Consider the following 24,340-nt stretch of genomic DNA (forward strand, 5'->3'; position numbering starts at 1 on the left):
AGTTCACCTGTATCTCTAACAAATTTCGCCCTGCAGTTTTGTTTTCATGAACAGATGTAGTAGCAAAGAGGTCATAAGTTTAAATATCATGCTTGATGTGGCAGTTGTTTGGGAATCTTGGCATTTATGATGCTGCACCTCGTGAACTACATTTAGCACACAGATATAATTTTGTAGGTTTATTCAGTGGTACATGTGAAAACTGTCTGCAAAATGTGTTGCAAACACAGTAGTAAGGAAGCGATAAATTAAAACATCATGCTTGATGTGGAATTTTTATAGCATGAATAGCAAAAACGAATTTATTTTGTGGGGTTCTCAGTGAGATAAACTTTTGCAAATGTTTGAAACTATGTGTAAAGTTTGTTACAAGTGGCTAAGTGCTCTCATTCTCAAACAGTGGATGGATAAAGTCTGAGTACTCACACGTCATGACCTACACTTCTTTCCCAACTCCACCACCACCACCTCACTGGTTCTTTACCCCACAGTGAATCTTTGCAGACAGTAAGTGATATGTGTAGCACACTTTGTTGAAACTGCTCCAGTGATTTAGGACATGTGGAACATACATATGTACTTACATTCACAAACACATTTTTATAATATCTATGGATTTAAGAAATGCCAACAGGAACATTTTTTAACCTCATGTGATCTGTTTTCGGACGTATGTCACACTACATATATAAATTATGTTCACTGGAATGAAGACATGGTGGAAAATGGAACACTCCACAGAGTGCCTTAACATATGTCGCAGTTATCAAGAGTCAAGACTAAATGAGTATGTGGATGAACCATTGGGGCAGATTAAAACTGTACGCCAGACTGGGACTCAAACCGGGGCCTTTTGACTTTTGCACGCAAGTGGTCTACCAGCTAAGCTATCCAAGCACAACTCATCACTCCCATGTCTTCAATCATGCTTAGATAACACAGTTGGTAGAGCACTTAAACTTCCAAATGGAAGTTTCAAATCAGTGCATATACCGTTGTAGAGTGAAAATTTGCTCAGAATATGTGGATATCAGTTCCGAGAACATATCCCTTCTAGCAATATAAAGCATAAAGCTTAAAATACAAGAAATTGGTTCCATAAGTGTTATGAAGCAGGAAGAAATGCTTATCATATGTTTTTCACTACCCTGCAATGGTACTGGAAAAATTATGTGAATGGAGGAAAAGTCAGAATTTTCTCATAATTGTTAGACATGAAATTCACCGGAGTTCATTGTGAGGACATTGGGCAGAGGAGTGGGCAAACAAGAAATGCAGGTAAAAATGACAGAATGATAAGGCTAGTTGTTCAAAACAGAGGAGGCATCCAGTGTCAACAAATCTCCATTTAATACATAAACTGAGTTTCCCTCATTTTCATACCTACTTAATGTAAACAAGACAGAGTTATTAGGGAGCATCATCAAGAAATTTTAAAAAAATTTCCTCAAGTGACTCATTTCAATGTTTCTCCACTGATAACTGTTCTGAAATTTTGTGATCTAGTATGAAATTAGCATCTTTTTGGTCATGACTGAAAAAGAAAATACTACTAAACATCTTCATTTTAAAACATGAGAGAACACAATAACGTAGAACTTTACAAGACTTTGAACTAAACTCGCAGAGGCCATGCCTTTTTCTCCAAATTCCTTTCTGTTATTTTGAACTTACTAGACATGAACCATTGAAAAGCACTCTAAACAGTGGAGGAATATTGAAATTAAAAGGGTTCAGCATGTGGAATAAACTGAAATATGTGTTCTACCTCTACATTTCTGCTCTGAAAAACACTGAAATGCATGGCAGAGGGTACTTTTTCTTGTACCATATATTTGGATTTCTTCTTGTTCCATCTCCAAATGGAGTATGACAAAAATGACTGACTGTAAATCTCTGTATGAGTTGTTGTTTTTCTAATTTCATCTGCACTATCTCTATGAGATAGATGTGTAGGGACTGACGAATATTCTTAGTTTTTGCCCTACAAGTTGAGTCTTGAAGGTTTCTAACCAGTTTCTTACAAAGCATATGGAGCCTTTCTTAGAGTGTATGCCAGTTAAGACTTTTCAATATTTTTATTACACTCTCTCACCAGTCAGATGTTCCTGAGACCAGATTTGATCTCTTCTGTTAGTCGATGTGATAAGGATCTCATCCACATAAGAAATACTTAAGTATGGATTGTACAAGTGTTTTGCATACAATCTCTTTCATAGACAAACTGCAGTTTTCCAGTACCTATCAAAAAATTGTATCCTGATATTTGTTGTACCTACAGCTAAGCCTATGTGGTTGATCCACTTCATATCTCTACGCACCATTACTCTTGAACAATCAAAAATTCAGGATGAAATGTAACGATACTACAAAAAGAAAAGCTGCTACTCACCATACCGCGGAGATGCTGAGTCACAGAACACAGAGACTGTTACAATATAAGTTTTTAGATAACAAGGTCTATGTCGAAAATAGATACACACACACACATAACTGCAGCCTCTGGCAGCTGAAGCCACACTGTGAGCAACAACAGCAGTGCATGATGGGAGTGGCAACTAGGTGGGCATAAGGAGGAGGCTGGGGCATGTAGGGGAAGAGATATCGGTTGGGGGGGGGGGGGGGCAGCGAAGTGCTGCTGGGGAGTGTGCAAGGACAAAGTGGAAGGAGAATAGGGCAACTAGGTGCAGTTGGGAGATTAGATGGTGGGCAGGGGAGAGTTTTGGGAGGGGGAGGGGGTAGTGGGAAAGGAGAGAAGTAAAAAACTGGGTGAGTTTGTGGAACGAGGGCTGTGTAGTGGGCCAGGAGGATTACAGGAATGTAGGATACAATGCAGGGTGAGTTCCCACCTGCAAAGTTCAGAAAAGCTGGTGTTGGTGGGAAGAATCCATATGGCACAGGCTGTGAAGTAGTCATTGAAATGAAGGATGTCATACTGGGCAGTGTGCTGAGCAACAGAGTGGTCCACTTTTTTAATGTCCACAGTTTTATCTGTTGCCATTCATGTGGACAGACAGCTTGTTGGTTGTCATGCCCACATAGAATACAGCACAGTGACTGCAACTTAGCTCGTAGATAACATGACTGGTTTCACAGGTAGCCCTGCCTTTGATGGGGTACGTGATGTTTGTGACTGGACTGGAGTACGTGGTAGTTGGAGGATGTATGGGACAGGTCTTGCATCTAGGTCTATTACAGGGATATGAGCCATGACGTAAAGGTTTGGGGGACAGGGGTTGGGTACAGATGGATGAGTATATTGTGTAGGTTCGGTGGACAGCGTAATACCACTGTGGGAGGGGTGGGAAGGACAGTGGGTGGGATATTTCTCATTTCAGGGAATGACAAGAGGTAGTCAAAACTCTGGCAGAGAACATAATTCAGTTGCTTCAGTCCTGGGTGGTACTGAGTTACAAGGGGAATGCTCCTCTGTGGCAGGATGGTGAGACTTTTGATAGGTTCTGGGAGACTGGAAAGATAAGGCATGGGAGATCTGCTTTTGTACAAGGCTGGGAGGATAAACATGATCTGTGAAGGCCTTAGTGAGACTCTTGGTATATTTCGAGAGGGACCTCTTGGCACTGCAGATGCAATGACCACAAACCTGTGGACAGAGGTGCCACCTCTGTTGTTTTGAAATGCAAGGATTACCTGGCAGAAGGACTCCATCAGCTGTCAGATATATCCACCAACAAACCTTGCCGCAGTGACTCCATTCCAGAGATTCAGCAGGATCTCCAGTCTCTTCTCAAATCCTTAGGCCTATCCCAGAACCTCTCCCCAGAGTCCATATCTCTGCTCACCCCTACCACTCCTACCTTCTACATGCTCCCTAAAGCCATAAACCCAACCAACCGGGCTGCCCCATTGTGGCTGGTTACTGTGCCCCCACTAAGTGAATCTCTGCTACGATAGACCAACACCTTCAACCTACTACCCGGAACCTATCCTCCTATATAAAATATACCAACCATTTCCTCCAGCAACTCTCTACAGTTGCTGTCCCTTTACCACACAGTACAATGCTGGTATGGAGTGGGTGGCAGCTATTGAACTGGTGATATTGCATGTGGTTAGTAGGTTTGATATGGACAGAGGTACTGATGTAGCAACTATCTTTGAGGTGGAGGTCAACATTTAGGAAAGTGGCATGATGGTTTGAGTAAGATCAGGTGAAGCAAATGGGGGAGAAGCTGCTGAGATTCTGGAGGATTGTGGATAGGGTGTCCTCACCCTCGATCCAGATCACAAAGATGTCATGAATGAATCTGAACCAGATGAGGGGTTTAGGATTCTGGGGATGTCTCAAGGTGGCCCATAATAAGTTGGCATAGAATGGTGCCATGCAGGTGCCCATAACCATAATCCAGATTTTTTTTGTAGGTAATGCCTTCAAAGGAGAAGTAATTGTGGGTGAGGATGTAATTGGTCATGGTGAATAGGAAGGAAGTTGTTGGTCTGGAATCTGTTGGGCATTGGGAAAGTTAGTGAGTGTTCAACAGTGGTAAGGCCATGGGCATTAGGGATCTAAGTGTAAAGGGAGATGCTATCAAAATGTGATGAAATACTTTGAGACAAATTTATTTATTTAAATTCATCACAAAATAGTTTATCACTTTTTAATCAAAAGAAATGTTATGTTCTGTAAAATTTACTAACAAAATGTCAGATTATTTTCATTTATTTTGAGTTTCCATCTCAAACTTGTCATGTTACACTCATATTTGCTTAGTTGTAGTTTTATCACTAACCAGTACTGTTGTATGCACAGTACTTATGGTCAGCCCATGAGCTACTTGCCCCCCCCCCCCCCCCCCCCCCTCCGTATGTCTGGATGACAAGTCATGAGCAACCAACCAGGAACAGGGGGCGTTACATATTCACTGCCTGAATCAAAGGATTCCAGGTCCTGTAAGGGAAATGAGACAACCAAATCCTTTCTGAATATGTTCATTTTTTTGCTTTACCTTTTTTTTTTTGGGTCTTTGACGGTGCCCAATAGTGCTACAATCGCTGATCCTATCCTTTATGTGAACATCCAGTGTATTTCCACAGTTCTCAGTAATTTTCAGATAAAACTTTTATAACTGTTTTGTAGGACGTTCACTCTCATTTGCTCCCCATGAATTTATTATGTTCCCAATCTATAGGAAAGTAAAATTCCATTAAATAATTACAGCATAACAAAAACTTAAGTGTTAAGGAACAGAGGTTTTCTATGAAATTATCAGTTGCTACTGAATTTGAGCCAGGTAACCAATAGAAGGATTCAACTACAACTTTCATTCCACTTGTTATTGTAATGCATGCCCAACTCAGGTGGCACTCAGATTCTGACTCATCCACATGGAGGCTGTCTTTTCAGTAAACACTACAAGTTTCCTCAAAGACACTGCTACTATCAGTATCTGGCACTGGCAAACTCTCAGTGCCAAATATTATGTGGGCTCTGCAGCATTTCCACATTGCTTTAAACTGTGAAACTTCTTAGGCTCCTGAAACATATTTTTAAGTAAAAACTTAAATATTTGGTGCCTGGAAACAACAAGTAGAGTCTGTGAGGATGTGCTGTTTGGCGCCAAATAATAAACTCCAGTGCTCATTATGCTCACTCACCAGCTATTTGACAAACAACTTCAATTACAAGTAATTTCCCTGTCAGCTTGCAGTGCACACAACCATCTGGGTTGCCATGCTCGATAACTTTCCAGAGTTATGCTACATAAGCCAGTATCATGCAATCCTATATCATGCACTCAGCTCACTATTAAAATTTTATCATTTCTGCATACCCTCAGAATTTTCTTTGGATATTTTGCATGTTCTTGTTAACACTTCCAGCAGTACGGTGTAAGTTAGAAGATCGAAGTGATGTTTGGCACAAACACTGACCATTAAGAAAATATTATAAGCCAAAGTTGAGAGATATAAATTGAATATATCATACAGAAACAACAAAAAAGTACATGTGGACAAAAAGGGAAATCAAAACCAAGTTCAGAAGCAGTGGGAAAGATAGAAGAGACTATAGAAACTGATGAACTGTAATAGGCTACCAGTATGAAAAAAGTGAAATACAAAGGGAAAACAATGTCAGAATGGGGAACAAATGAAGAAATCAATGAAGCTAAGAAATATGTGAGAGGTTGATTTTTAGTAAAATATATGCTTTTCATTCACTTCAAGAATGTGTTTTGTCCTAGTCAGTCTTACTCCATAAAACGATAATAAAGTCTCTTCAGTAACAGAAATGACAAATGGAAATAAAACCTAAGAGATATGGAATGAAATGAAACAGGTACAAAAGCTATATAAGCCAGTGGCAGAAACTGAGGCAGTACTGACAGCAACATGAAAGAGCTACAAAGAAAATTACAAGTTGAAAAGAAGTTCTCTTTATTAGGAGCTACATAATTACAAGTGGGCAAGGGGACCACAAATTGGACAGTGCTATAATCTGTAAGAGGGGGAGAAAGGGGGTGTCTTACTGGTGTCAGATGATGCAATAATTGATAACATTAAGTAATACAAAACCATAATCTTCATTGCTACTTTTCATTTTCATGATCATCATGGAGTCATTTGGAGATGAAATTTTATTCTGTTTTGTCCTATTCTATGGTCCACTTCCAACATTAGGCAGAGCTGCTTCTTCCACTTCCAATTATATACTGACAATTAAGTATAGGTTTCAAAATGTTGCTAACTGCCCTTAATTATTTGGGTTTCTGCCAGATTTTTATCCAATAGCTTTAATGTTTTAGCAGTCTTTTCTGCTGGGCTTGTCAGCAACTCAATGCTTCCTCTATAAAGTGAGTAGCGCTCTTTCCTTTCCATAATGTTATGAAGCAGCTTTGTAATTATTGTTCAAATGAAAAAAGACATGAGAGGATCATATCTGCAATATATCAGAAATCGGTGAAGCAACTGAACCCCTGTTGCAGTGAGCAGTCACAGCAAACAGAAAGAACTGTTTCACATTTGAATGACATGGATTAAGTGAAACTATTGCTGTGTTTTAGGGGGTTATTTAGCCCTCAAAATGAATAATATCCAGTTACTGTGCATAGCAGAAATAGGAATCCCTGTTCCAAAATATCATCGTAGAAAATGGACATGTTCAACAAGACTACAATCTGAGAAGTACATTTGCAATGCCATTCATCAAGTGATACCTTCACTCTGTGCCATGTAGTTCACTAGTCAAATTCTGTGGTAATAAGTGATGTCATTCATAAAATGGGAAGAACTGTCAATGGCACAACCATGCAAAAAACCAAAATGTTGGAAGATATATCCTGACATATTTGAGCAATCGCAGACAGGTTTTGATGACGTGCAGGCCTGGGTGTTACCCAGTATAAGTTCCTGCTAATACAATCAGCCCATCACTATGAGATCGCACCATATTATAACCTCCTCACCAGAAAATGATGGGTATCTCACTCATCAAAACATATGATATTTCAGTAATTATCATAGGGCTGAAATGTTGGATTGTTTTGTGTTTATTGCTCTTTTGAAAAGTAGCTACTGCTGTTTACAGGATAGACACTGCATTGTAACTATTAATCCAACAATCTCCATTCAACACTGTCACATCCAGGAGGTCCCTGTTGTCCAAATCATTGGTTGTTGCAAATCATGTTTTGAATGGGACACGACACCTTCAATTTTAATAACTACTCTGGACAAAATATTAGTGACTCCGAGGAGACATCATGCTAATATCATGCTCCAGTGTTTCCAGCTTTGATAATAACCTCAATTCAGGTAAGCAAAATCTGGCTAAAGCTGCTCATTGATGATCAGATCACATACAAACACAAACTGTGGGAATAGGCCACAGTGACTGGAGACAGTGGCCCTGTGTGTGCTTTCTATTTTTGTAGAAGGCCTGTTTGCAGAAATCTTAAATGTTTAGTAGTCTTTCCACTTTGCCTGTCTGCGACTCAGCACCTTCTCTATGTGGTGGGTAGCAGTCTATCCTTTTCATATTGTTGTTATTCCATCCTCGACTTTACATTATTTAACACTGCAGGGATATTGATTGCTGTGTTCCACCCACTGTAGCAAATACTTTCAGATGTTTTCAAGACTGGGTAATCAGCAATGATTCAGTAATCAGCAATAGGGGCCAAAAACTTCTGACATCGAAGTCGCCCTCATTCTGCCAATAACCTTATCAAAGATGGTGGAGGAGCAGAAAGAGGTTCAAGGCACTCTCTTACCACTGGGATGTGAAACTGCCCCTAAACAGCTACTCAGATCTTCAGGAGGGGACTGCCAATAGGGAGGTGACCAAGAAAGAAAGACTGAATAACCAACAAAATGACAACATACTATGAGTTATGGTGTAGAATGCCAGAGGTTTGAGAAGCTCAAAAATTTAAAGATGGAAATGCTAATGCTCAGTCTAGATATAGTAGGGTCAGTGAAGTGAAACAGAAAGAAGACAAGGACTTCTGTCCAGTTGAGCATAGGATAACATCAACAGCAACAGAAAATGGTGTAACAGGAGTACGATTTTATATGAACAGAAAGGTCGGACAGAGATTGTGTTATTGTGAACAGTTCAGTGTAGGGTTATTAACATCAGAATCAACAGCAAATCAACACTGATAACAACAGTTTAGGTATACAAGCTGATGTCACAAGCAGAGGATCAAGAGATAGAGGAAGTATAGGAGAACATTGAACAGTTAATTCAGTATGTAAAGGGAGATGAAAATCTAGTAGTCATGGGGTTGTAGGGGAAGAAGTAGAAGAAAGGGTTACAGGAGAATATGAACTTTGTATTAGGAATAAGAGAGGAGAAAGACTTTTTGAGTTCTGCAGTAAATTTCAGCAAGTATGTGAAGATTTCAGTTAGATTACATCATGGTCATGCAGAGATTACAAAACCAGATATTGGATGGTAAGGCATACCTAAGAGCAGTTATAGATTCAGGATCACAATTTAGTAATGATAAAGAGTAGGCTGAAGTTTAAGAGAATAGTCAAGAAAAATCAGTGCACAAAGAATTGGGATATAAAAGTCCTAAGAAATGAAGAATGCTTGAAGTTCTCTAAAGCACTGCAATAATGAATAGCTCAGAAGGCAGTACAGGAATTGGAAAGAAAAATGAACGTACAAGGAAGGTAACTGTGAGAAAACCTTGGGGAAAAGAAGAAATTCTTCAGCTAACTTTCAAAAGAAAGAAGTTCAAAAATAATCCAGGAAATTCAGGAATATAGAAATACAAGTCACTTAGGAATGAAACAAACAGAAAGTACATGGAAGCTAAAGAAACAAGAATCAATAGGTAACAGATAGCAGACCAGCATTAGAATCAAAATTTAAATAAGCTTGGAAGACTTATGATCAAATTAGGCAGAAGGGATAGATAACATCCCATTGGAATTTCTAAATCATTGCCGGCCAGAGTGGCACTTCAGTCTGGAACCGTGTAACCGCTACGGTCGCAGGTTCGAATCCTACCTCAGGCATGGATGTGTGTGATGTCCTTAGGTTAGTTAGTTTTAAGTAGTTCTAAGTTCTAGGGGACTGATGACCTCAGAAGTTAAGTCCCATAGTGCTCAGAGCCATTTGAACCATTTTTTTTTTTCTAAATCACTGGGGAAAGTACCAACAAAGTAACTATTCACATTGGTGTGTAGAATTTATGAGACTAGCAATATACCATCAGACTTTCAGAAAAATATCACCCACATAATTCTGAAGACAGTAGGGGCCAACAAGTACAGGAACTATTGCACAATCAGATTAACAGCTCATGCATCCAATTGCTGCAGCACATGCATCCAATTGCTGACAACATAATAGACAGAAGAATGGAAAAGAAAATTGAGAATCTGTTAGATGATGATCAGTTTGGCTTTAGGAAATGTAAGGGCACCAACAAGGCACTTCTGACATTGTGGTTGATAGAGGAAGCAAGACTTAAGAAAATGTTCACAAAATCTGGAAAAAGCATTCAACAATGTAAAATGGTACAAGACGTTCAAAATTGTGAGAAAACAGGGGTAGCTATATGGAAAGATAGGAACAATGTCAGTGAGAGACCAAGAATGAAGTGCTCAGATTAAAAAGAGTGTAAGAAACGGGTGTAGTCTTTCGCCCCCTACTGTTCAGTCTATGCATCGAAGAAGGAACGATGGAAATAAAAGAATGATTCAAGAGTGGGATTAAAATTAAAGGTAAGAGGCTACCAATGATGATATTGCTATCCTCAGTGAAAATGAACAGTCTAATAAGTACAGAATATGGATTGAGAGGAAGTAGATGAGAGATGAAAGTAATAGAAATGAGAACAGTGAGGCACTTAACAATTGAACTGGTGATCAAGTAGCAGATGAAGTTAAGGAATTCTTCTACCTAGATGGCAAAATAACCCATGATAGATGGAGTAATGATGACATAAAAAGCAGACTAGCGCCGGCAAAAAGGGTGCTCCTGGCTAAGAGAAGTCTACTAGTGTCAAACAGAGGCCTTAATTTGAGGAAGAAATTTCTGAGAATGCACGTCTGGAGCACAGCATTATATGATAGTGAAACATGAACTGCGGGAAAACTGGAACAGAAGCATATGAGATGTGGTGCTGCAAAATTAGTGAACTGATGAAGTAAGGAATGAGGAGGCTCTCCAGGGAATCAGAGAGGAACAGAAAATATGGGAAACACTATCAAGGAGGACAGAGAGGATGATAGGACATTTGTTAAGAGACCAGGGAATAATTTCCATGGTACTAGAAGGAGCTGTAGAGGGTCAAAACAAAACTATATGGGAAGACAGAGCTTGGAATACATCGAGAAAATAATTGAAGATGTAAGTTAAGTTACAGGCATTACTCTGTGTGTGTGTGTGTGTGTGTGTGTGTGTGTGTGTGTGTGTGTGTCAGGGTGCCGAAGAGTTCATAAAACCAGGAATGTATGCATGAACTTCTGCGAGCACAGCTGCTGTTATTTCGAAAGATAAGAGTTTCTGCATTATGGTCATAATGAAAGTGGTTATTGAGAAAATAGAAATAAACATCCAGGTTCCTGTTATGGTAGCCTAAATGGATCACCTGAAGTGATGCATTATTTAAAGAAAGCTTTACATGATGCTGTGAGCAATAGCCTTCTGTGAGGTACCCAACTCCAAATGTCCACTGCAAGCAGTTCCTCATGCAATGTTTATTTGCAAAATGGTTGAGATGGACTTGCATTCACTGACAAGGGATGACACTTGTCCCTGGTCCCTAGTGGTTAGGGTCACTATACAATCACTGTGTTTACATTTTGTTAAATGGCAGCCAGTGCTACATCATTCCTTATCACCACTTACTGCACAGATTCCGTACTACTGATTGGTAACACACACTACTTCACTGCCATGATTTACATCAGCTTTGGAGACTCACATCAATGCCTGGTACCATTCCCACTACCTTTTCAGTGCCTCAAAGGAACCAGTATGGTCTTTTAAGTGGGTAACCAACCACCATGTTATCCTCAGCCTACAGGCATCACTGGATATGGTTATGGAGTGGCATGTGGTCAGCACACCGTTCTCTGGCTCTTGTCAGTTTTTGTGATCACAGCCACTACCTCTCAGTCAAATAGCTCCTCAATTGACCTCACAAGGGCACCCCGCTTGCCAAAAGCACTTGGCAGACCCAAATGATCACCCATCCAAGTAGTAGCCAAGCCTGATGGTGCTTATTTTCAGTGATCTGACAGGAAATGGCGTCAACACTGTGGCAAGGCTACTGGCAGGTGTATAACATGCTGAAGATTTAAAGAGTAGAACAGGTGACTAATAAAAAGGGTACAGAATCAAATTAGGTAGAAAAAGAATTTTATGGTATAACTTTACTAAAAAGATGGACAGGTTGATGAGACACCTCCTGAGGCATCAACAAATATAAGGGAAATCCCAAAAAAATGGTCTTCTATTCTTGGAGGACACAAAGAATCTGTTAACATGGTTTCAGGCCCCACTGTTGTGAGTCGTGGTGCCTCCGCTACCAAATAAGAATGTGTGTGCTTTGCTTGGGGCCTCAGTCTTGGCTTGGCAGTCATTGAAAAGGGAACTCCTATTGAATTCTACCACCAAAAGCAAAGTTTGCACGATTATTCGATTTTTGAACATAAAAGGCACTGAACTGGTTGAAATTCATATCCAATTAATGGAAGTGTAGGGGCAGTCATGCAAGAACATTAAAAACATTTGCAAGTGATGTATATAAATTATGGCCAGTTGTGCTGAAATTTATAACATAGAAAGGAGCAATCTGCCATCAGTTTCCAACAAGACAGTCACAAAGATGGATGAAATAATGCATAAAGATTGGAGTATCATTCTGGAAGTTCTCTGCATTTTGGTTCCTAAGTTTCCTGAAGCACAATCCACAGGACTACAATGGACAAGTTGCAAAGTCAGAAGACATGTGCAAAATAGGTACATGTATGCTTGCAGAAAATCACAAATGCCAATGAGCTAATTCTTCAAGTGAATTTCTTTTCCATTGTGGATAACTTCTTCAGATTTATTTCCCTGGATGATGAAACCTGGGCATTCCACTTTACACTTGAGACAAAATAAACCTCATGCAAATGGCAGAATTCCTCTTCACACAATCTGTGAAAATTCATACTAACAAAGTCTGCGGTAAAGTCAAGGCAACTGTGTTTTGGGACTGGATGGGGTTATTGTTGGTTGACTTACTGTCTGCTGGGACAACAATAACTGCTGACATGTAGTGTGAAAGACTGAAAAAAACTCAGATGTTGTTGTTGTGGTCTTCAGTCCTGAGACTGGTTTGATGCAGCTCTCCATGCTACTCTATCCTGTGCAAGCTTCTTTGTCTCCCAGTACCTACTGCAACCTTCATCCTTCTGAATCTGCTTGGTGTATTCATCTCTTGGTCTCCCTCTATGATTTTTACCCTCCATGCTGCCCTCCAATACTAAATTGGTGATCCCTTGATCCCTTCTTCTGGTCAAGTTGTGCCACAAACTTCTCTTCTCCCCAATCCTATTCAATACTTCCTCATTAGTTATGCAATCTACCCCTCTAATCTTCAGCATTCTTCTGTAGCACAACATTTCGAAAGCTTCTATTCTCTTCTTGTCCAAACTATTTATTGTCCATGTTTCACTTCCATACATGGCTACAGTCCATACAAATACTTTCCTAAAAGACTTCCTGACACTTAAATTTATACTCGATGTTAACAAATTTCTCTTCTTCAGAAACTCTTTCCTTGCCATTGCCAGTCTACATTTTATATTCTCTCTACTTCGACCATCATCAGTTATTTTGCTCCCCAAATAGCAAAACTCCTTTACTACTTTAAGTGTCTATTTCCTAATCTAATTCCCTCAGCATCACCCGACTTAATTCGACTACATTCCATTATCCTTGTTTTGCTTTGGTTGTCCATTCAGCTGCTCTCCCAAGTCCATTGCTGTCTCTGACAGCATGAATTTTAATACCTACTCCGAATTTTTCTTTTGTTTCCTTTACTGCTTGCTCAATATACAGATTGAATAACATCAGTGAGAGGCTACAACCCTGTCTCATTCCCTCCACTACTACTGCTTCCCTTTCATGTCCCTCGACTCTTATAACTGCCATCTGGTTTCTGTACAAATTGTAAATAGCCTTTCGCTCCCTGTATTTTACCCCTGCCACCTTTAGAATTTGAAAGAGAGTATTCCAATCAACATTGTCATAAGCTTTCTCTAAGTCTACAAATGCTAGAAACGTAGGTTTGCCTTTCCTTAATCTTTCTTCTAAGATAAGTCGTAGGGTCAGTATTGCCTCACGTGTTCCAACATTTCTACGGAATCCAAACTGATCTTTCCCGAGGTCGGCTTCTACTAGTTTTTCCATTCGTCTGTAAAGGATACGCGTTAGTATTTTGCAGCTGTGCCTTATTAAACTGATAGTTCGGTAATTTTCACATCTGTCAACACCTACTTACTTTGGGATTGGAATTATTATATTCTTCTTGAAGTCTGAGGGTATTTCGCCTGTTTCATATATCTTGCTCACCAGATGGTAGAGTTTTGTCAGGACTGGCTCTCCCAAGGCCGTCAGTAGTTCCAATGGAATGCTGTCTACTCCGGGGACCTTGTTTCGACTCAGGTCTTTAAGTGATCTGTCAAACTCTTCACGCAGTATCGTATCTCCCATTTCATCTTCATCTACCTCCTCTTCCATTTCCATAATATTGTCCTCAAATACATCGCCCTTATATAGACCCTCTATATACTCCTTCCACCTTTCTGCTTTCCCTTCTTTGCTTAGAACTGGGTTTCTATCTGAGCTCTTGATGTTCATACAAGTGGTTCTCTAATCTCCAAAGGTCTCTTTAATTTTGCTGTAGGCAGTATCTATCTTACCCCTAGTGAGATAAGCCTCTACATCCTTACATTTGTCCTCTAGCCATCCCTGCTTAGTCATTTTGCACTTCCTGTCGATCTCATTTTTGAGACGTTTGTATTCCTTTTTGTCTGCTTCATTTACTGCATTTTTATATTTTCTCCTTTCTTCAATTGAATTCAATATTTCTTCTGTTACCCAAGGATTTCTACTAGCCCTCGTCTTTTTACTTACTTGATCCTCTGCTGCCTTCACTACTTCATCCCTCAAAGCTACCCATTCTTCTTCTACTGTATTTCTTTCCTACATTCCTGTCAATTGTTCCCTTATGCTCTCCCGGAAACTCTGTACAGCCACTGGTTTAGTCAGTTTATCCAGGTACCATCTCCTTAAATTCTCACCTGTTTGCAGTTTCTTCAGTTGTAATCTACAGTTCATAACCAACAGATTGTGGTCAGAGTCCACATCTGCCCCTGGAAATGTCTTACAATTTAAAAACTGGTTCCTAAATCTCTGTCTTTCCATTATATAATCTATTTGAACCTGTCAGTATCTCCAGGCTTCTTCCATGTATACAGCCTTCTTTTATGATTCTTGAACCAAGTGTTAGCTATGATTAAGTTGTGCTCTGTGCAAAATTCTACCAGGCGGCTTCTCTTTCATTTCTTAGACCCAATCCATATTCACCTACTACGTTTTCTTCTCTCCCTTTTCCTACTCTCGCATTCCAGTCACCCATGACAATTAAAATTTCGTCTCCCTTTTATCTCATCATACATTTCTTCGATTTATTCATCATCTGCAGAGCTAGTTGACATACAAACTTGTACTACTGTAGTAGGCATGGGCTTCGTATCTACACTCCTGGGAATGGAAAAAAGAACACATTGACCCCGGTGTGTCAAACCCACCATACTTGCTCCGGACACTGCGAGAGGGCTGTACAAGCAATGATCACACGCACGGCACAGCGGACACACCAGGAACCGCGGTGTTGGCCGTCGAATGGCGCTAGCTGCGCAGCATTTGTGCACCGCCGCCGTCAGTCTCAGCCAGTTTGCCGTGGCATACGGAGCTCCATCGCAGTCTTTAACACTGGTAGCATGCCGCGACAGCGTGGATGTGAACCGTATGTGCAGTTGACGGACTTTGAGCGAGGGCGTATAGTGGGCATGCGGGAGGCCGGGTGGACGTACCTCGGAATTGCTCTACACGTGGGGCGTGAGGTCTCCACAGTACATCGATGTTGTCGCCAGTGGTCGGCGGAAGGTGCACGTGCCCGTCGACCTGGCACCGGACCGCAGCGACGCACGGATGCACGCCAAGACCGTAGGATCCTACGCAGTGCCGTAGGGGACCGCACCGCCACTTCCCAGCAAATTAGGGACTCTGTTGCTCCTGGGGTATCGGCGAGGACCATTCGCAACTGTCTCCATGAAGCTGGGCTACGGTCCCGCAAACCGTTAGGCCGTCTTCCGCTCACGCCCCAACATCGTGCAGCCCGCCTCCAGTGGTGTCGTGACAGGCGTGAATGGAGGGACGAATGGAGACGTGTCGTCTTCAGCGATGAGAGTCGCTTCTGCCTTGGTGCCAATGATGGTCGTATGCGTGTTTGGCGACGTGCAGGTGAGCGCCACAATCAGGACTGCATACGACCGAGGCACACAGGGCCAACACCCGGCATCATGGTGTGGGGAGCGATCTCCTACACTGGCCGTACACCTCTGGTGATCGTCGAGGGGACACTGAATAGTGCACGGTACATCCAAACCGTCATCGAACCCATCGTTCTACCATTCCTAGACCGGCAAGGGAACATGCTGTTCCAACAGGACAATGCACGTCCGCATGTATCCCGTGCCACCCAACGTGCTCTAGAAGGTGTAAGTCAACTACCCTGGCCAGCAAGATCTCCGGATCTGTCCGGCATTGAGCATGTTTGGGACTGGATGAAGCGTCGTCTCACGCGGTCTGTACGTCCAGCACGAACGCTGGTCCAACTGAGGCGCCAGGTGGAAATGGCATGGCAAGCCGTTCCACAGGACTACATCCAGCATCTCTACGATCGTCTCCATGGGAGAATAGCAGCCTGCATTGCTGCGAAAGGTGGATATACACTGTGCTAGTGCCGACATTGTGCATGCTCTGTTGCCTGTGTCTATGTGCCTGTGGTTCCGTCAGTGTGATCATGAGATGTATCTGACCCCAGGAATGTGTCAATAAAGTTTCCCCTTCCTGGGACAATGAATTCACGGTGTTCTTATTTCAATTTCCAGGAGTGTATCTTGGCCACAATAATGCGTTCACTATGCTGTTTGTAGTAGCTTACCTGCATTCCTATTTTGCTGTTCATTATTACTGCATTACCCCTATTTGATTTTGTGTTTATAACCCTGTAGTCTCATGACCAGAACTCTTGTTCCTCCTGCCACCGTACTTCACTAATTCCCGCTATATCTAATTTTAACCTATCCATTTCCCTTTTTAAATTTTCTAACCTACCTGCCCGATTAACGGATCTGACATTCCACTCTCCGATCCGTAGAATGCCAGTTTTCTTGCTCCTGATAACGGCATCCTTCTGAGTAGTCCCCGCCCGGAGATCCGAATGGGGGACTATTTTACCTCCGGAATATTTTACCCAAGATGACGCCATCATCATTTAACCATTCAGTAAAGCTGCATGCCCTCGGGAAAAATTACGGCCGTAGTTTCCCCTTGCTTTCAGCCGTTCGCAGTACCAGTACAGCAAGGCCGTTTCGGTTTTTGTTACAAGGCCAGATCATTCAATCATCCAGACTGTTGCCCTTGCAACTACTGAAAAGGCTGCTGCCCCTCTTCAGGTACCACACGTTTGTCTGGCCTCTCAACAGATACCCCTCCGTTGTGGTTGCACCTACGTTACGGCTATCTGTATCACAGAGACACGCAAGCCTCCCCACCAACAGCAAGGTCCATGGTTCATGGGGGGCAGTTTAAAATTGAAGAAGAGGAATGTTGAGCAAGAGTAGAAGCATTCTCCACAACAACACACAACCACAAGTTGCCCATCGAACTATCGATCTCCCATAAAACTTTGGTTGGAACGTCTTCACCTACCCACCATACAGTTGGGTTGGGAGTGATCAGTTACCACCTGTTTCCTAAGTTGATGGAACATTTGTGTGGATGGTGGTTCTTCTCCAACAACGAGGTCAAAGATCAGGTTCAATGCTTCTTGAAGAAGACAGCAGTTAAGTGTTACGACTTGGGCATTGTAAAACTGCCAAAGCGTCTACAAAAATGTGCCAACTGAAATGGTTATTATGCAGAAAAATGAGGCATTCTTCAACGATTAAGATGATGATATAACTATTACAGGAAATAAATGGTTGTTTTATCCATACCTAAAAATATAGGAGATCCTATTTTTAGTGATTGCATTCACATTTAATTTGACAGTGAAAAAAGTATGGGAGATAAAAACTGTGGAAGCAGACAAAGGCTTGAATCCAGCATGCAAGTTCAGATGGATATAGGTTTCAGTAGTTTACAAGATGAAGAGACTTTCACCAGATAGACTAGTGTGGAGAGCTTCACCAAACCAGTCTTTGAACTGATTACTACTACTACTACAATACTTACTCATAAAGTCAATTACTGCATAAAAATAGAACAACAATGCCAACATCTGAGAGTCAAATATTGTTTTCTTATTAAGTAAAGGCAACAGCTGAGGAGGAGCAGGTGTAAAATATAGTTACACAGACAAAGACACACAGTAATGGAGTGGATAGAATAAGCAATGACATAAATTGAAATGTCTGAGCAGTCATTAATGTAATGTACACTTCCTGGCCCAAGTGACATGGTCAGATGTCAATGTAGCTCACACATGTTAATGGGTATGTAAATAATTAGAGCTGTAATTCTCTGTGACTTGCAGAAGTATGCATCGTCTCCACTACACAGCAGCAAGCTGTAACCAGACTCAAGTCCAAATCGGAAAGCAGGATCGTCAATGAAATATAACTGTTAGCACTGATGCATGTTTATTACTAACGCCAATTTACAGGTGGATCAAAACTAAACTTCTCGATGGAGAGTGCAGCAATTTATACAAACATAAAAAATTGCATAATAGTGGTATTTATACGAAATATTGACTATTCTGGAACATACAGATATTACAGACATAAGATATTTCAAGAACTTTTCAGAAATGATGAATACTAAATATCAAATATTTGCTGATGGTTGGGTTCTAATTGGCAACACACAGCATGCCATCGACTGATGCTGATCAGTATGCCACACTGCGTGCACTAAAGCTCAAGCCAAAATTCATCTTGTGACATTCTTTAAACATACTATCCATTCCATTCAATTGATCTTCCAGGTTCCTTACTATCTGACAGAATTACACTGTCATCAGCTGACTTTAAAATTTTATATCTCTTCTTCGTGAACTACAAGCCTGTACTTCAAATACCTACTTAACATCCTGAACTTACCTAATGCATAGCATGGGCAGTCTGCATGCATGGGACATGCAACCTTGTCTTACTCCTGTCTCAGTTATTTAATTTCCTATCATGCTTAACTGTAATTATTTTTACATGGCCCAGTTGCTGAAGTTTACCTTTGAGCGCACTGAACGTATCGTTCATGTTCATATTTAGTGTTGTTACTAGGACTCTCTATTTAACAAGGTGTGAACTGTGTCATATGCTGAGTCATCACTGTGAAGAACATGGAGATATCGTGCACTCATATGGGACAGTGTTATCAGTACCTGACAACAGCTTGAAAGAAACCTGTTTGGGGGTGTCCATATGACTGGCCGGTTGACTCATGCAATATCCAGATTTCTGGGTCATGCAGATGTGACACAACAATTAGCCAGTCAACTTCATTGGCTAAAGCACTAATCATGTTCCAAAAATTTTCCTCCTTTTTCGTCATTAATTTGTTACCTCCTCTGCCACTACATTCCATTGACTAAGGCATGACACCTTCTGAGTTTCTTCTAAGTTGGTGCTGTGTCTTTCATATGTAGACACACACAACTTCTTCTTATCTGCTTCTAAACGTCTTAATGTTCTTGCAACACAGACAGATATTATTGTAATAAATAATTTATTTCACCTGACGTGCTATTTTCAGCTGTCATTTTGTTAAACTGCAGACTGCCTCTAGCCACAGACAATAATTAAAAATAAAATAATTATTATAATTAATTATATTTAATTTTGCTTAATGAATTAGCTATGGAAGAACAGAAAGACTGATAGAAGACAACCAAATAGAAAATCAGTTTGCATTCTGGATAAATGAAGGAACACCTGAGACATTACTGATTCTAGGATTTAGCTCATAAGATAAATTGATGAAAGACAAACCTAAATTTATAGCATTTGTAGACTGGAATGCATGCTACGGAATTCTACAGCTATTAGAGAATAGAATATTGGGGGATAAGAAAGGGTTGTAGCCTACCCCCATATTACTCACTCTGTACAAGGAGCAAGTAATAAAATATATTAATTATAAATCTGGAAGGTGAATTCTGGAGTTATTAGAATATAGAATTGGGGGGGGGGAAGGGGGGGGGAGGTGAGAAAGGGGTGTAGCCTATTCTCTTTATAGCTCCCACTATACAAGGAGTAACAGTAACAGAAATTAAGGATGTAGATGAGGTTTGTTATTGAAGAGGAAGACCAAGGCTTGAATAGGATGAGCTAGTTCAAACTGACATAGACTTTAGTAAATTAAGAAGCATATACAAGAAAGACTAGTATGAAGAGTTGCAGCAAACCCATCTCCACACTGTTGGCTGTAACACAAACAATCTTGTATTTTATATGGAAATAAACGTCTTGTTTCTCAGTCAAGATGATATTTTTACAACTCAAGTTTCCCCAAGTTATAATGTTGACAAGGTAATCTCTTAAGAAAATGAAGAGAAATTCAATAATGTCTGTTTTTATAAAGACTGGAAGTAAATAAGAAACTGAAAATGTCATATCTAATAAAATACATTTTTGCATGCTTTCCTAAGTAGTACTAAAACAAGGTCCATCAGGTAAACTAAAACAAATTAAATTAAAACAGATTATTAAGTGGATCCAAAAAAACTTACCTGTTTTCAACTTTCACCAATAGACCTCACTTCTTTCTTGCAGACTGAGACTTATAATTTTACTTTTCTACAATGTAAATAAGATTTGCATATATCTATATATACATTAAAAAACACAGCAGTTGCACTTGTAGTGACTCACATAAGGCAAAATCCATTCTTCTAATAGGAGAACTCATTAGGGGATCATGGCCATCAGTAGAGATAGAGTCGTATGGAGTTTCAACACCATTCATTGGGGAGCTCACTGGCAAAGACATGCTCCGATCAAACCTAGCACAAAGAGTGCCAAAACAATTTTAGATTATATGAAAATTTTGAATACACTGAATGAAAAGATTCTTCCATATGCTGAAGAAATGAACATTGAGTAATTGCACTTCCAGTATCATGTACTGAAAACTTTTTGGTCATTAGGTTACTGCACTTGAGTGTTTTAAATCATTACTCATTTGTACAACAGAACCTGTTACTAGAACTGTTAATTATTGAAACAATGTGTACATTTTCAGCTTACAGTGAATGTTTTCATTCACCACACTCAAGTCTTATTTTTATTTACAAATGAATTTTTGCATAGTAGTTTTCTTGCCTTGGATCTCTTGTTAACTACAAAGAAGATACTCAAATAATAAATTAATAAAAACTGAGAAGAGTCACAATGGAAAAAGCAATAAAGCAGATATTTTTTCATAATATCAATGGCAATAGCAACTAATAGAAAAATAAAAGCCAAAATCCATTACTGATGATGAATGATAACACATGAAACTCAAGTATCAGAAGACTTGTCCCTGAATGTCATTTGTTCCAAATTCTGACAACTGTCCTGGTTTCTTATTAAATCCTTACAGTGAAACTTGTCACTTCACCATCACTTGTTTTCTGTTCCAATCTGTGTTTATGAATCTGGCATAAATAAGACTGTAAATCAAAATATCACAGCTTCAGGCTAACTGTATTTATCTGTTACTGGGTCATGTAATTCCATTCAGATGGCATACTGTAGATACAAAAACCACACTTCGTTAGCAAATTACTAAATAAACATCAATCAGGACAAAATGTGTATAATATACATTTGAACTATCCAAGGCATCGTATAGTAATGGCAGCAGATACACAAAGTACCAGTATCATTTTATGTCCTTCCTATAATGGCAATGAATAGTATGGAGGAAGAATGACTCACTATGCATCCATGTAAGCCCAAATTACTGTAATTTTACAACTATGGTCATTTTGAAATTCACACTTGAGTACAAGCAAAATTTTTACTGACTCATCTTGAAACATATGGTCTCTGCATTTCAAATATAAACCATTACATAATGCAGAGCTTCCCTATTTAACAGGATATAGCTAGAAATTCATAGGATGCTTTCAAAGTGGCTAACTGAATCTGAGAAATATCATTTACTTATCTTAATTTTTTGTCTCCCTCCTGTTAATCGGCATTACTAAGTGTCTCAAAATGACAAAGTATAACCAAAAATTGGTTTTCTGAAGACTCACACCTTAAATAACTTACACTTCCTCAGAATTCAACAAATGAAGCTGCCTAACATGTTGAATCTTGTGGTTGTATCATCTTAAAGCATTCCTCTGATGTATATCACTAGATGTTTAGCTGGTTTGAAATTCCAAGTGATTTTTCAGTTATGGTGTAATCAAATGTAATTGTGTATTCTTACTTAGGTACACACATCACATTGCACATTGTTATGTTACAGGTCAGCTACCAGCTTTGCACAATGTCCTGATCATTTGAAAGTCCACATGCTATTTGCAGAAATTTTCTAATGGCGTTTCATACCTGCGTACTACTGCATCATCTGCATATGGCCTCAGAGAGCTACAAATGTTATCTATCAAGTCATTCATATGTATTATAACTCTACTATCACATTTCCTTGTCTATTATTGCTTTCACCCTAGTGATGTTTCCCTGCTGAGAATTGCAAACTGATTTCTGATCTTTATGAAATCTTCGGTATGAATAACATCATAACGATTAAGATGAAGACCACATGTCACCCAAAAAATAAAGGGGAGAGTTAACTCTCTATATTCAAAAGCAATGTACACAAAATTAACAAGCAGCTGCTTGAACAATGTTGGGAAAATGTTTCAAAATGGAATATTCCTGTTTACAAACAAAATATTTCTTAGTTTCATTTGATTAAACCACATAAGCTATCAATTAAAATATGTTAATGCCATTTGACCCACTCTCATACATACAGGTTCATGTTAAAAGATATAAGAGCAATGAGAAGTTATTGGAGGTGGGTGGATATTTATCACTAATGTGACATGTGGGAATCTACATAGCATTAGATTATTTTAGAGGTAATTTTCTGCTTTTCCTTCAGATTTTCTCTTCATTTTTACAATTATTATACAGGCTGCAGCAAAAGTCAGTTACCCAAAAATGCAGTATGGTATTTTGTTGCTTTAATAGTTCATACAACTTGTTCAAAATGCCATCCATTGTTAAAGTGACATTTAACACACCATTTAAATACTGATGTAAATAAAATAGAAAGAAACTTTCACATGAGAAAAATATATTAAAAACAAAGATTCCAAGACTTACCAAGCGGGAAAGCGCCGGCAGACAGGCACATGAACAAAACACACAAACACACACACAGAATTACGAGCTTTCGCAACTGGCAGTTGCTTCGTCAGGAAAGAGGGAAGGAGAGGGAAAAATGAAAGGATGTGGGTTTTAAGGGAGAGGGTAAGGAGTCATTCCAATCCCGGGAGCGGAAAGACTTCCCTTAGGGGAAAAAAAGGACAGGTGTACACTCGCACACACACACACACACACACACACACACACACACACACACACACACATATCCATCCGCACATATGAGCGGATGGATATGCGTGTATGTGTGTGCGAGTGTACACCTGTCCTTTTTTTTTTCCCCTAAGGGAAGTCTTTCCGCTCCCGGGATTGGAATGACTCCTTACCCTCTCCCTTAAAACCCACATCCTTTCATTTTTCCCTCTCCTTCCCTCTTTCCTGACGAAGCAACTGCCAGTTGCGAAAGCTCGTAATTCTGTGTGTGTGTTTGTGTGTTTTGTTCATGTGCCTGTCTGCCGGCGCTTTCCCGCTTGGTAAGTCTTGGAATCTTTGTTTTTAATACATTTAAATACTGATTTACATATATTGTCACATAGATCCCATCATAACCAAAAAGTTTTCAAATTACTGATTAAGCAAATCCATTAAATACTATAGGCTTGATGGTTTTGTAGCTAGAACACTGCCTTTCTGTATCGCCCACATTAAAAAATCACAGTGTCTAAAGTCCAATGATCTTGGAGGCCAATCTATTTTACACTGCCTTCCACTCCACTCCTGAAAATTATCAGCCAAAAATGCATGGACATGGTGGATAACTCTCTCACTGCCAAATGAGGTTGTTTTGTACAGCTCCAAGTACAATTCAATAAAACTTCTCTTAACGCTTCAAAACACCTTTCTCTAGTCATGGACCCATCCAAAAACTAAGATATATCACTTCTTTGCTGCATTATACCAGCCCGAATCATAGATCCAGTAACATTTAACTCCTCCTCAATAACAAATTGCAGAGATTCAAAAGACCAGTACACAAAGATGTGTTTGTTATTTGTTCTGTTTCACTTAAAAGATGCGCCATCAAACCACAGGATTGTTTTGTGGAAATTAGGAGCACTTTCACAGCAGACGTTAAAAACAAGACACTCTCCTTAAACTTTTGTTGGAAAATTGTAGTCCCTTAGAAGCCCTCCCTGCAGGACTATGCAACAAGCTGTGCATTTTCTTCAATAGTAACTAATTTTGG

At 39.8% G+C, this 24,340-nt stretch overlaps 1 protein-coding gene across 3 annotated transcripts in view; it reads right to left on the reverse strand.

The window, feature by feature from the left end:
* The window catches only part of LOC126356325 (calmodulin-binding transcription activator 1), a 1,852,577-nt gene that overhangs the window by 175,288 nt on the left and 1,652,949 nt on the right, over positions 1 to 24,340 (reverse strand). For all 3 annotated transcript variants that reach the window (XM_050007298.1, XM_050007299.1, XM_050007300.1), the window contains exon 21: positions 20,638 to 20,768. In XM_050007298.1, the coding sequence (XP_049863255.1) occupies positions 20,638 to 20,768 (131 nt within the window). The remainder of the gene's footprint in view (positions 1 to 20,637; positions 20,769 to 24,340) is intronic.

The sequence above is a fragment of the Schistocerca gregaria genome, chromosome 3 (assembly GCF_023897955.1).
Source record: "Schistocerca gregaria isolate iqSchGreg1 chromosome 3, iqSchGreg1.2, whole genome shotgun sequence".
Lineage (NCBI taxonomy): Eukaryota > Metazoa > Arthropoda > Insecta > Orthoptera > Acrididae > Schistocerca > Schistocerca gregaria.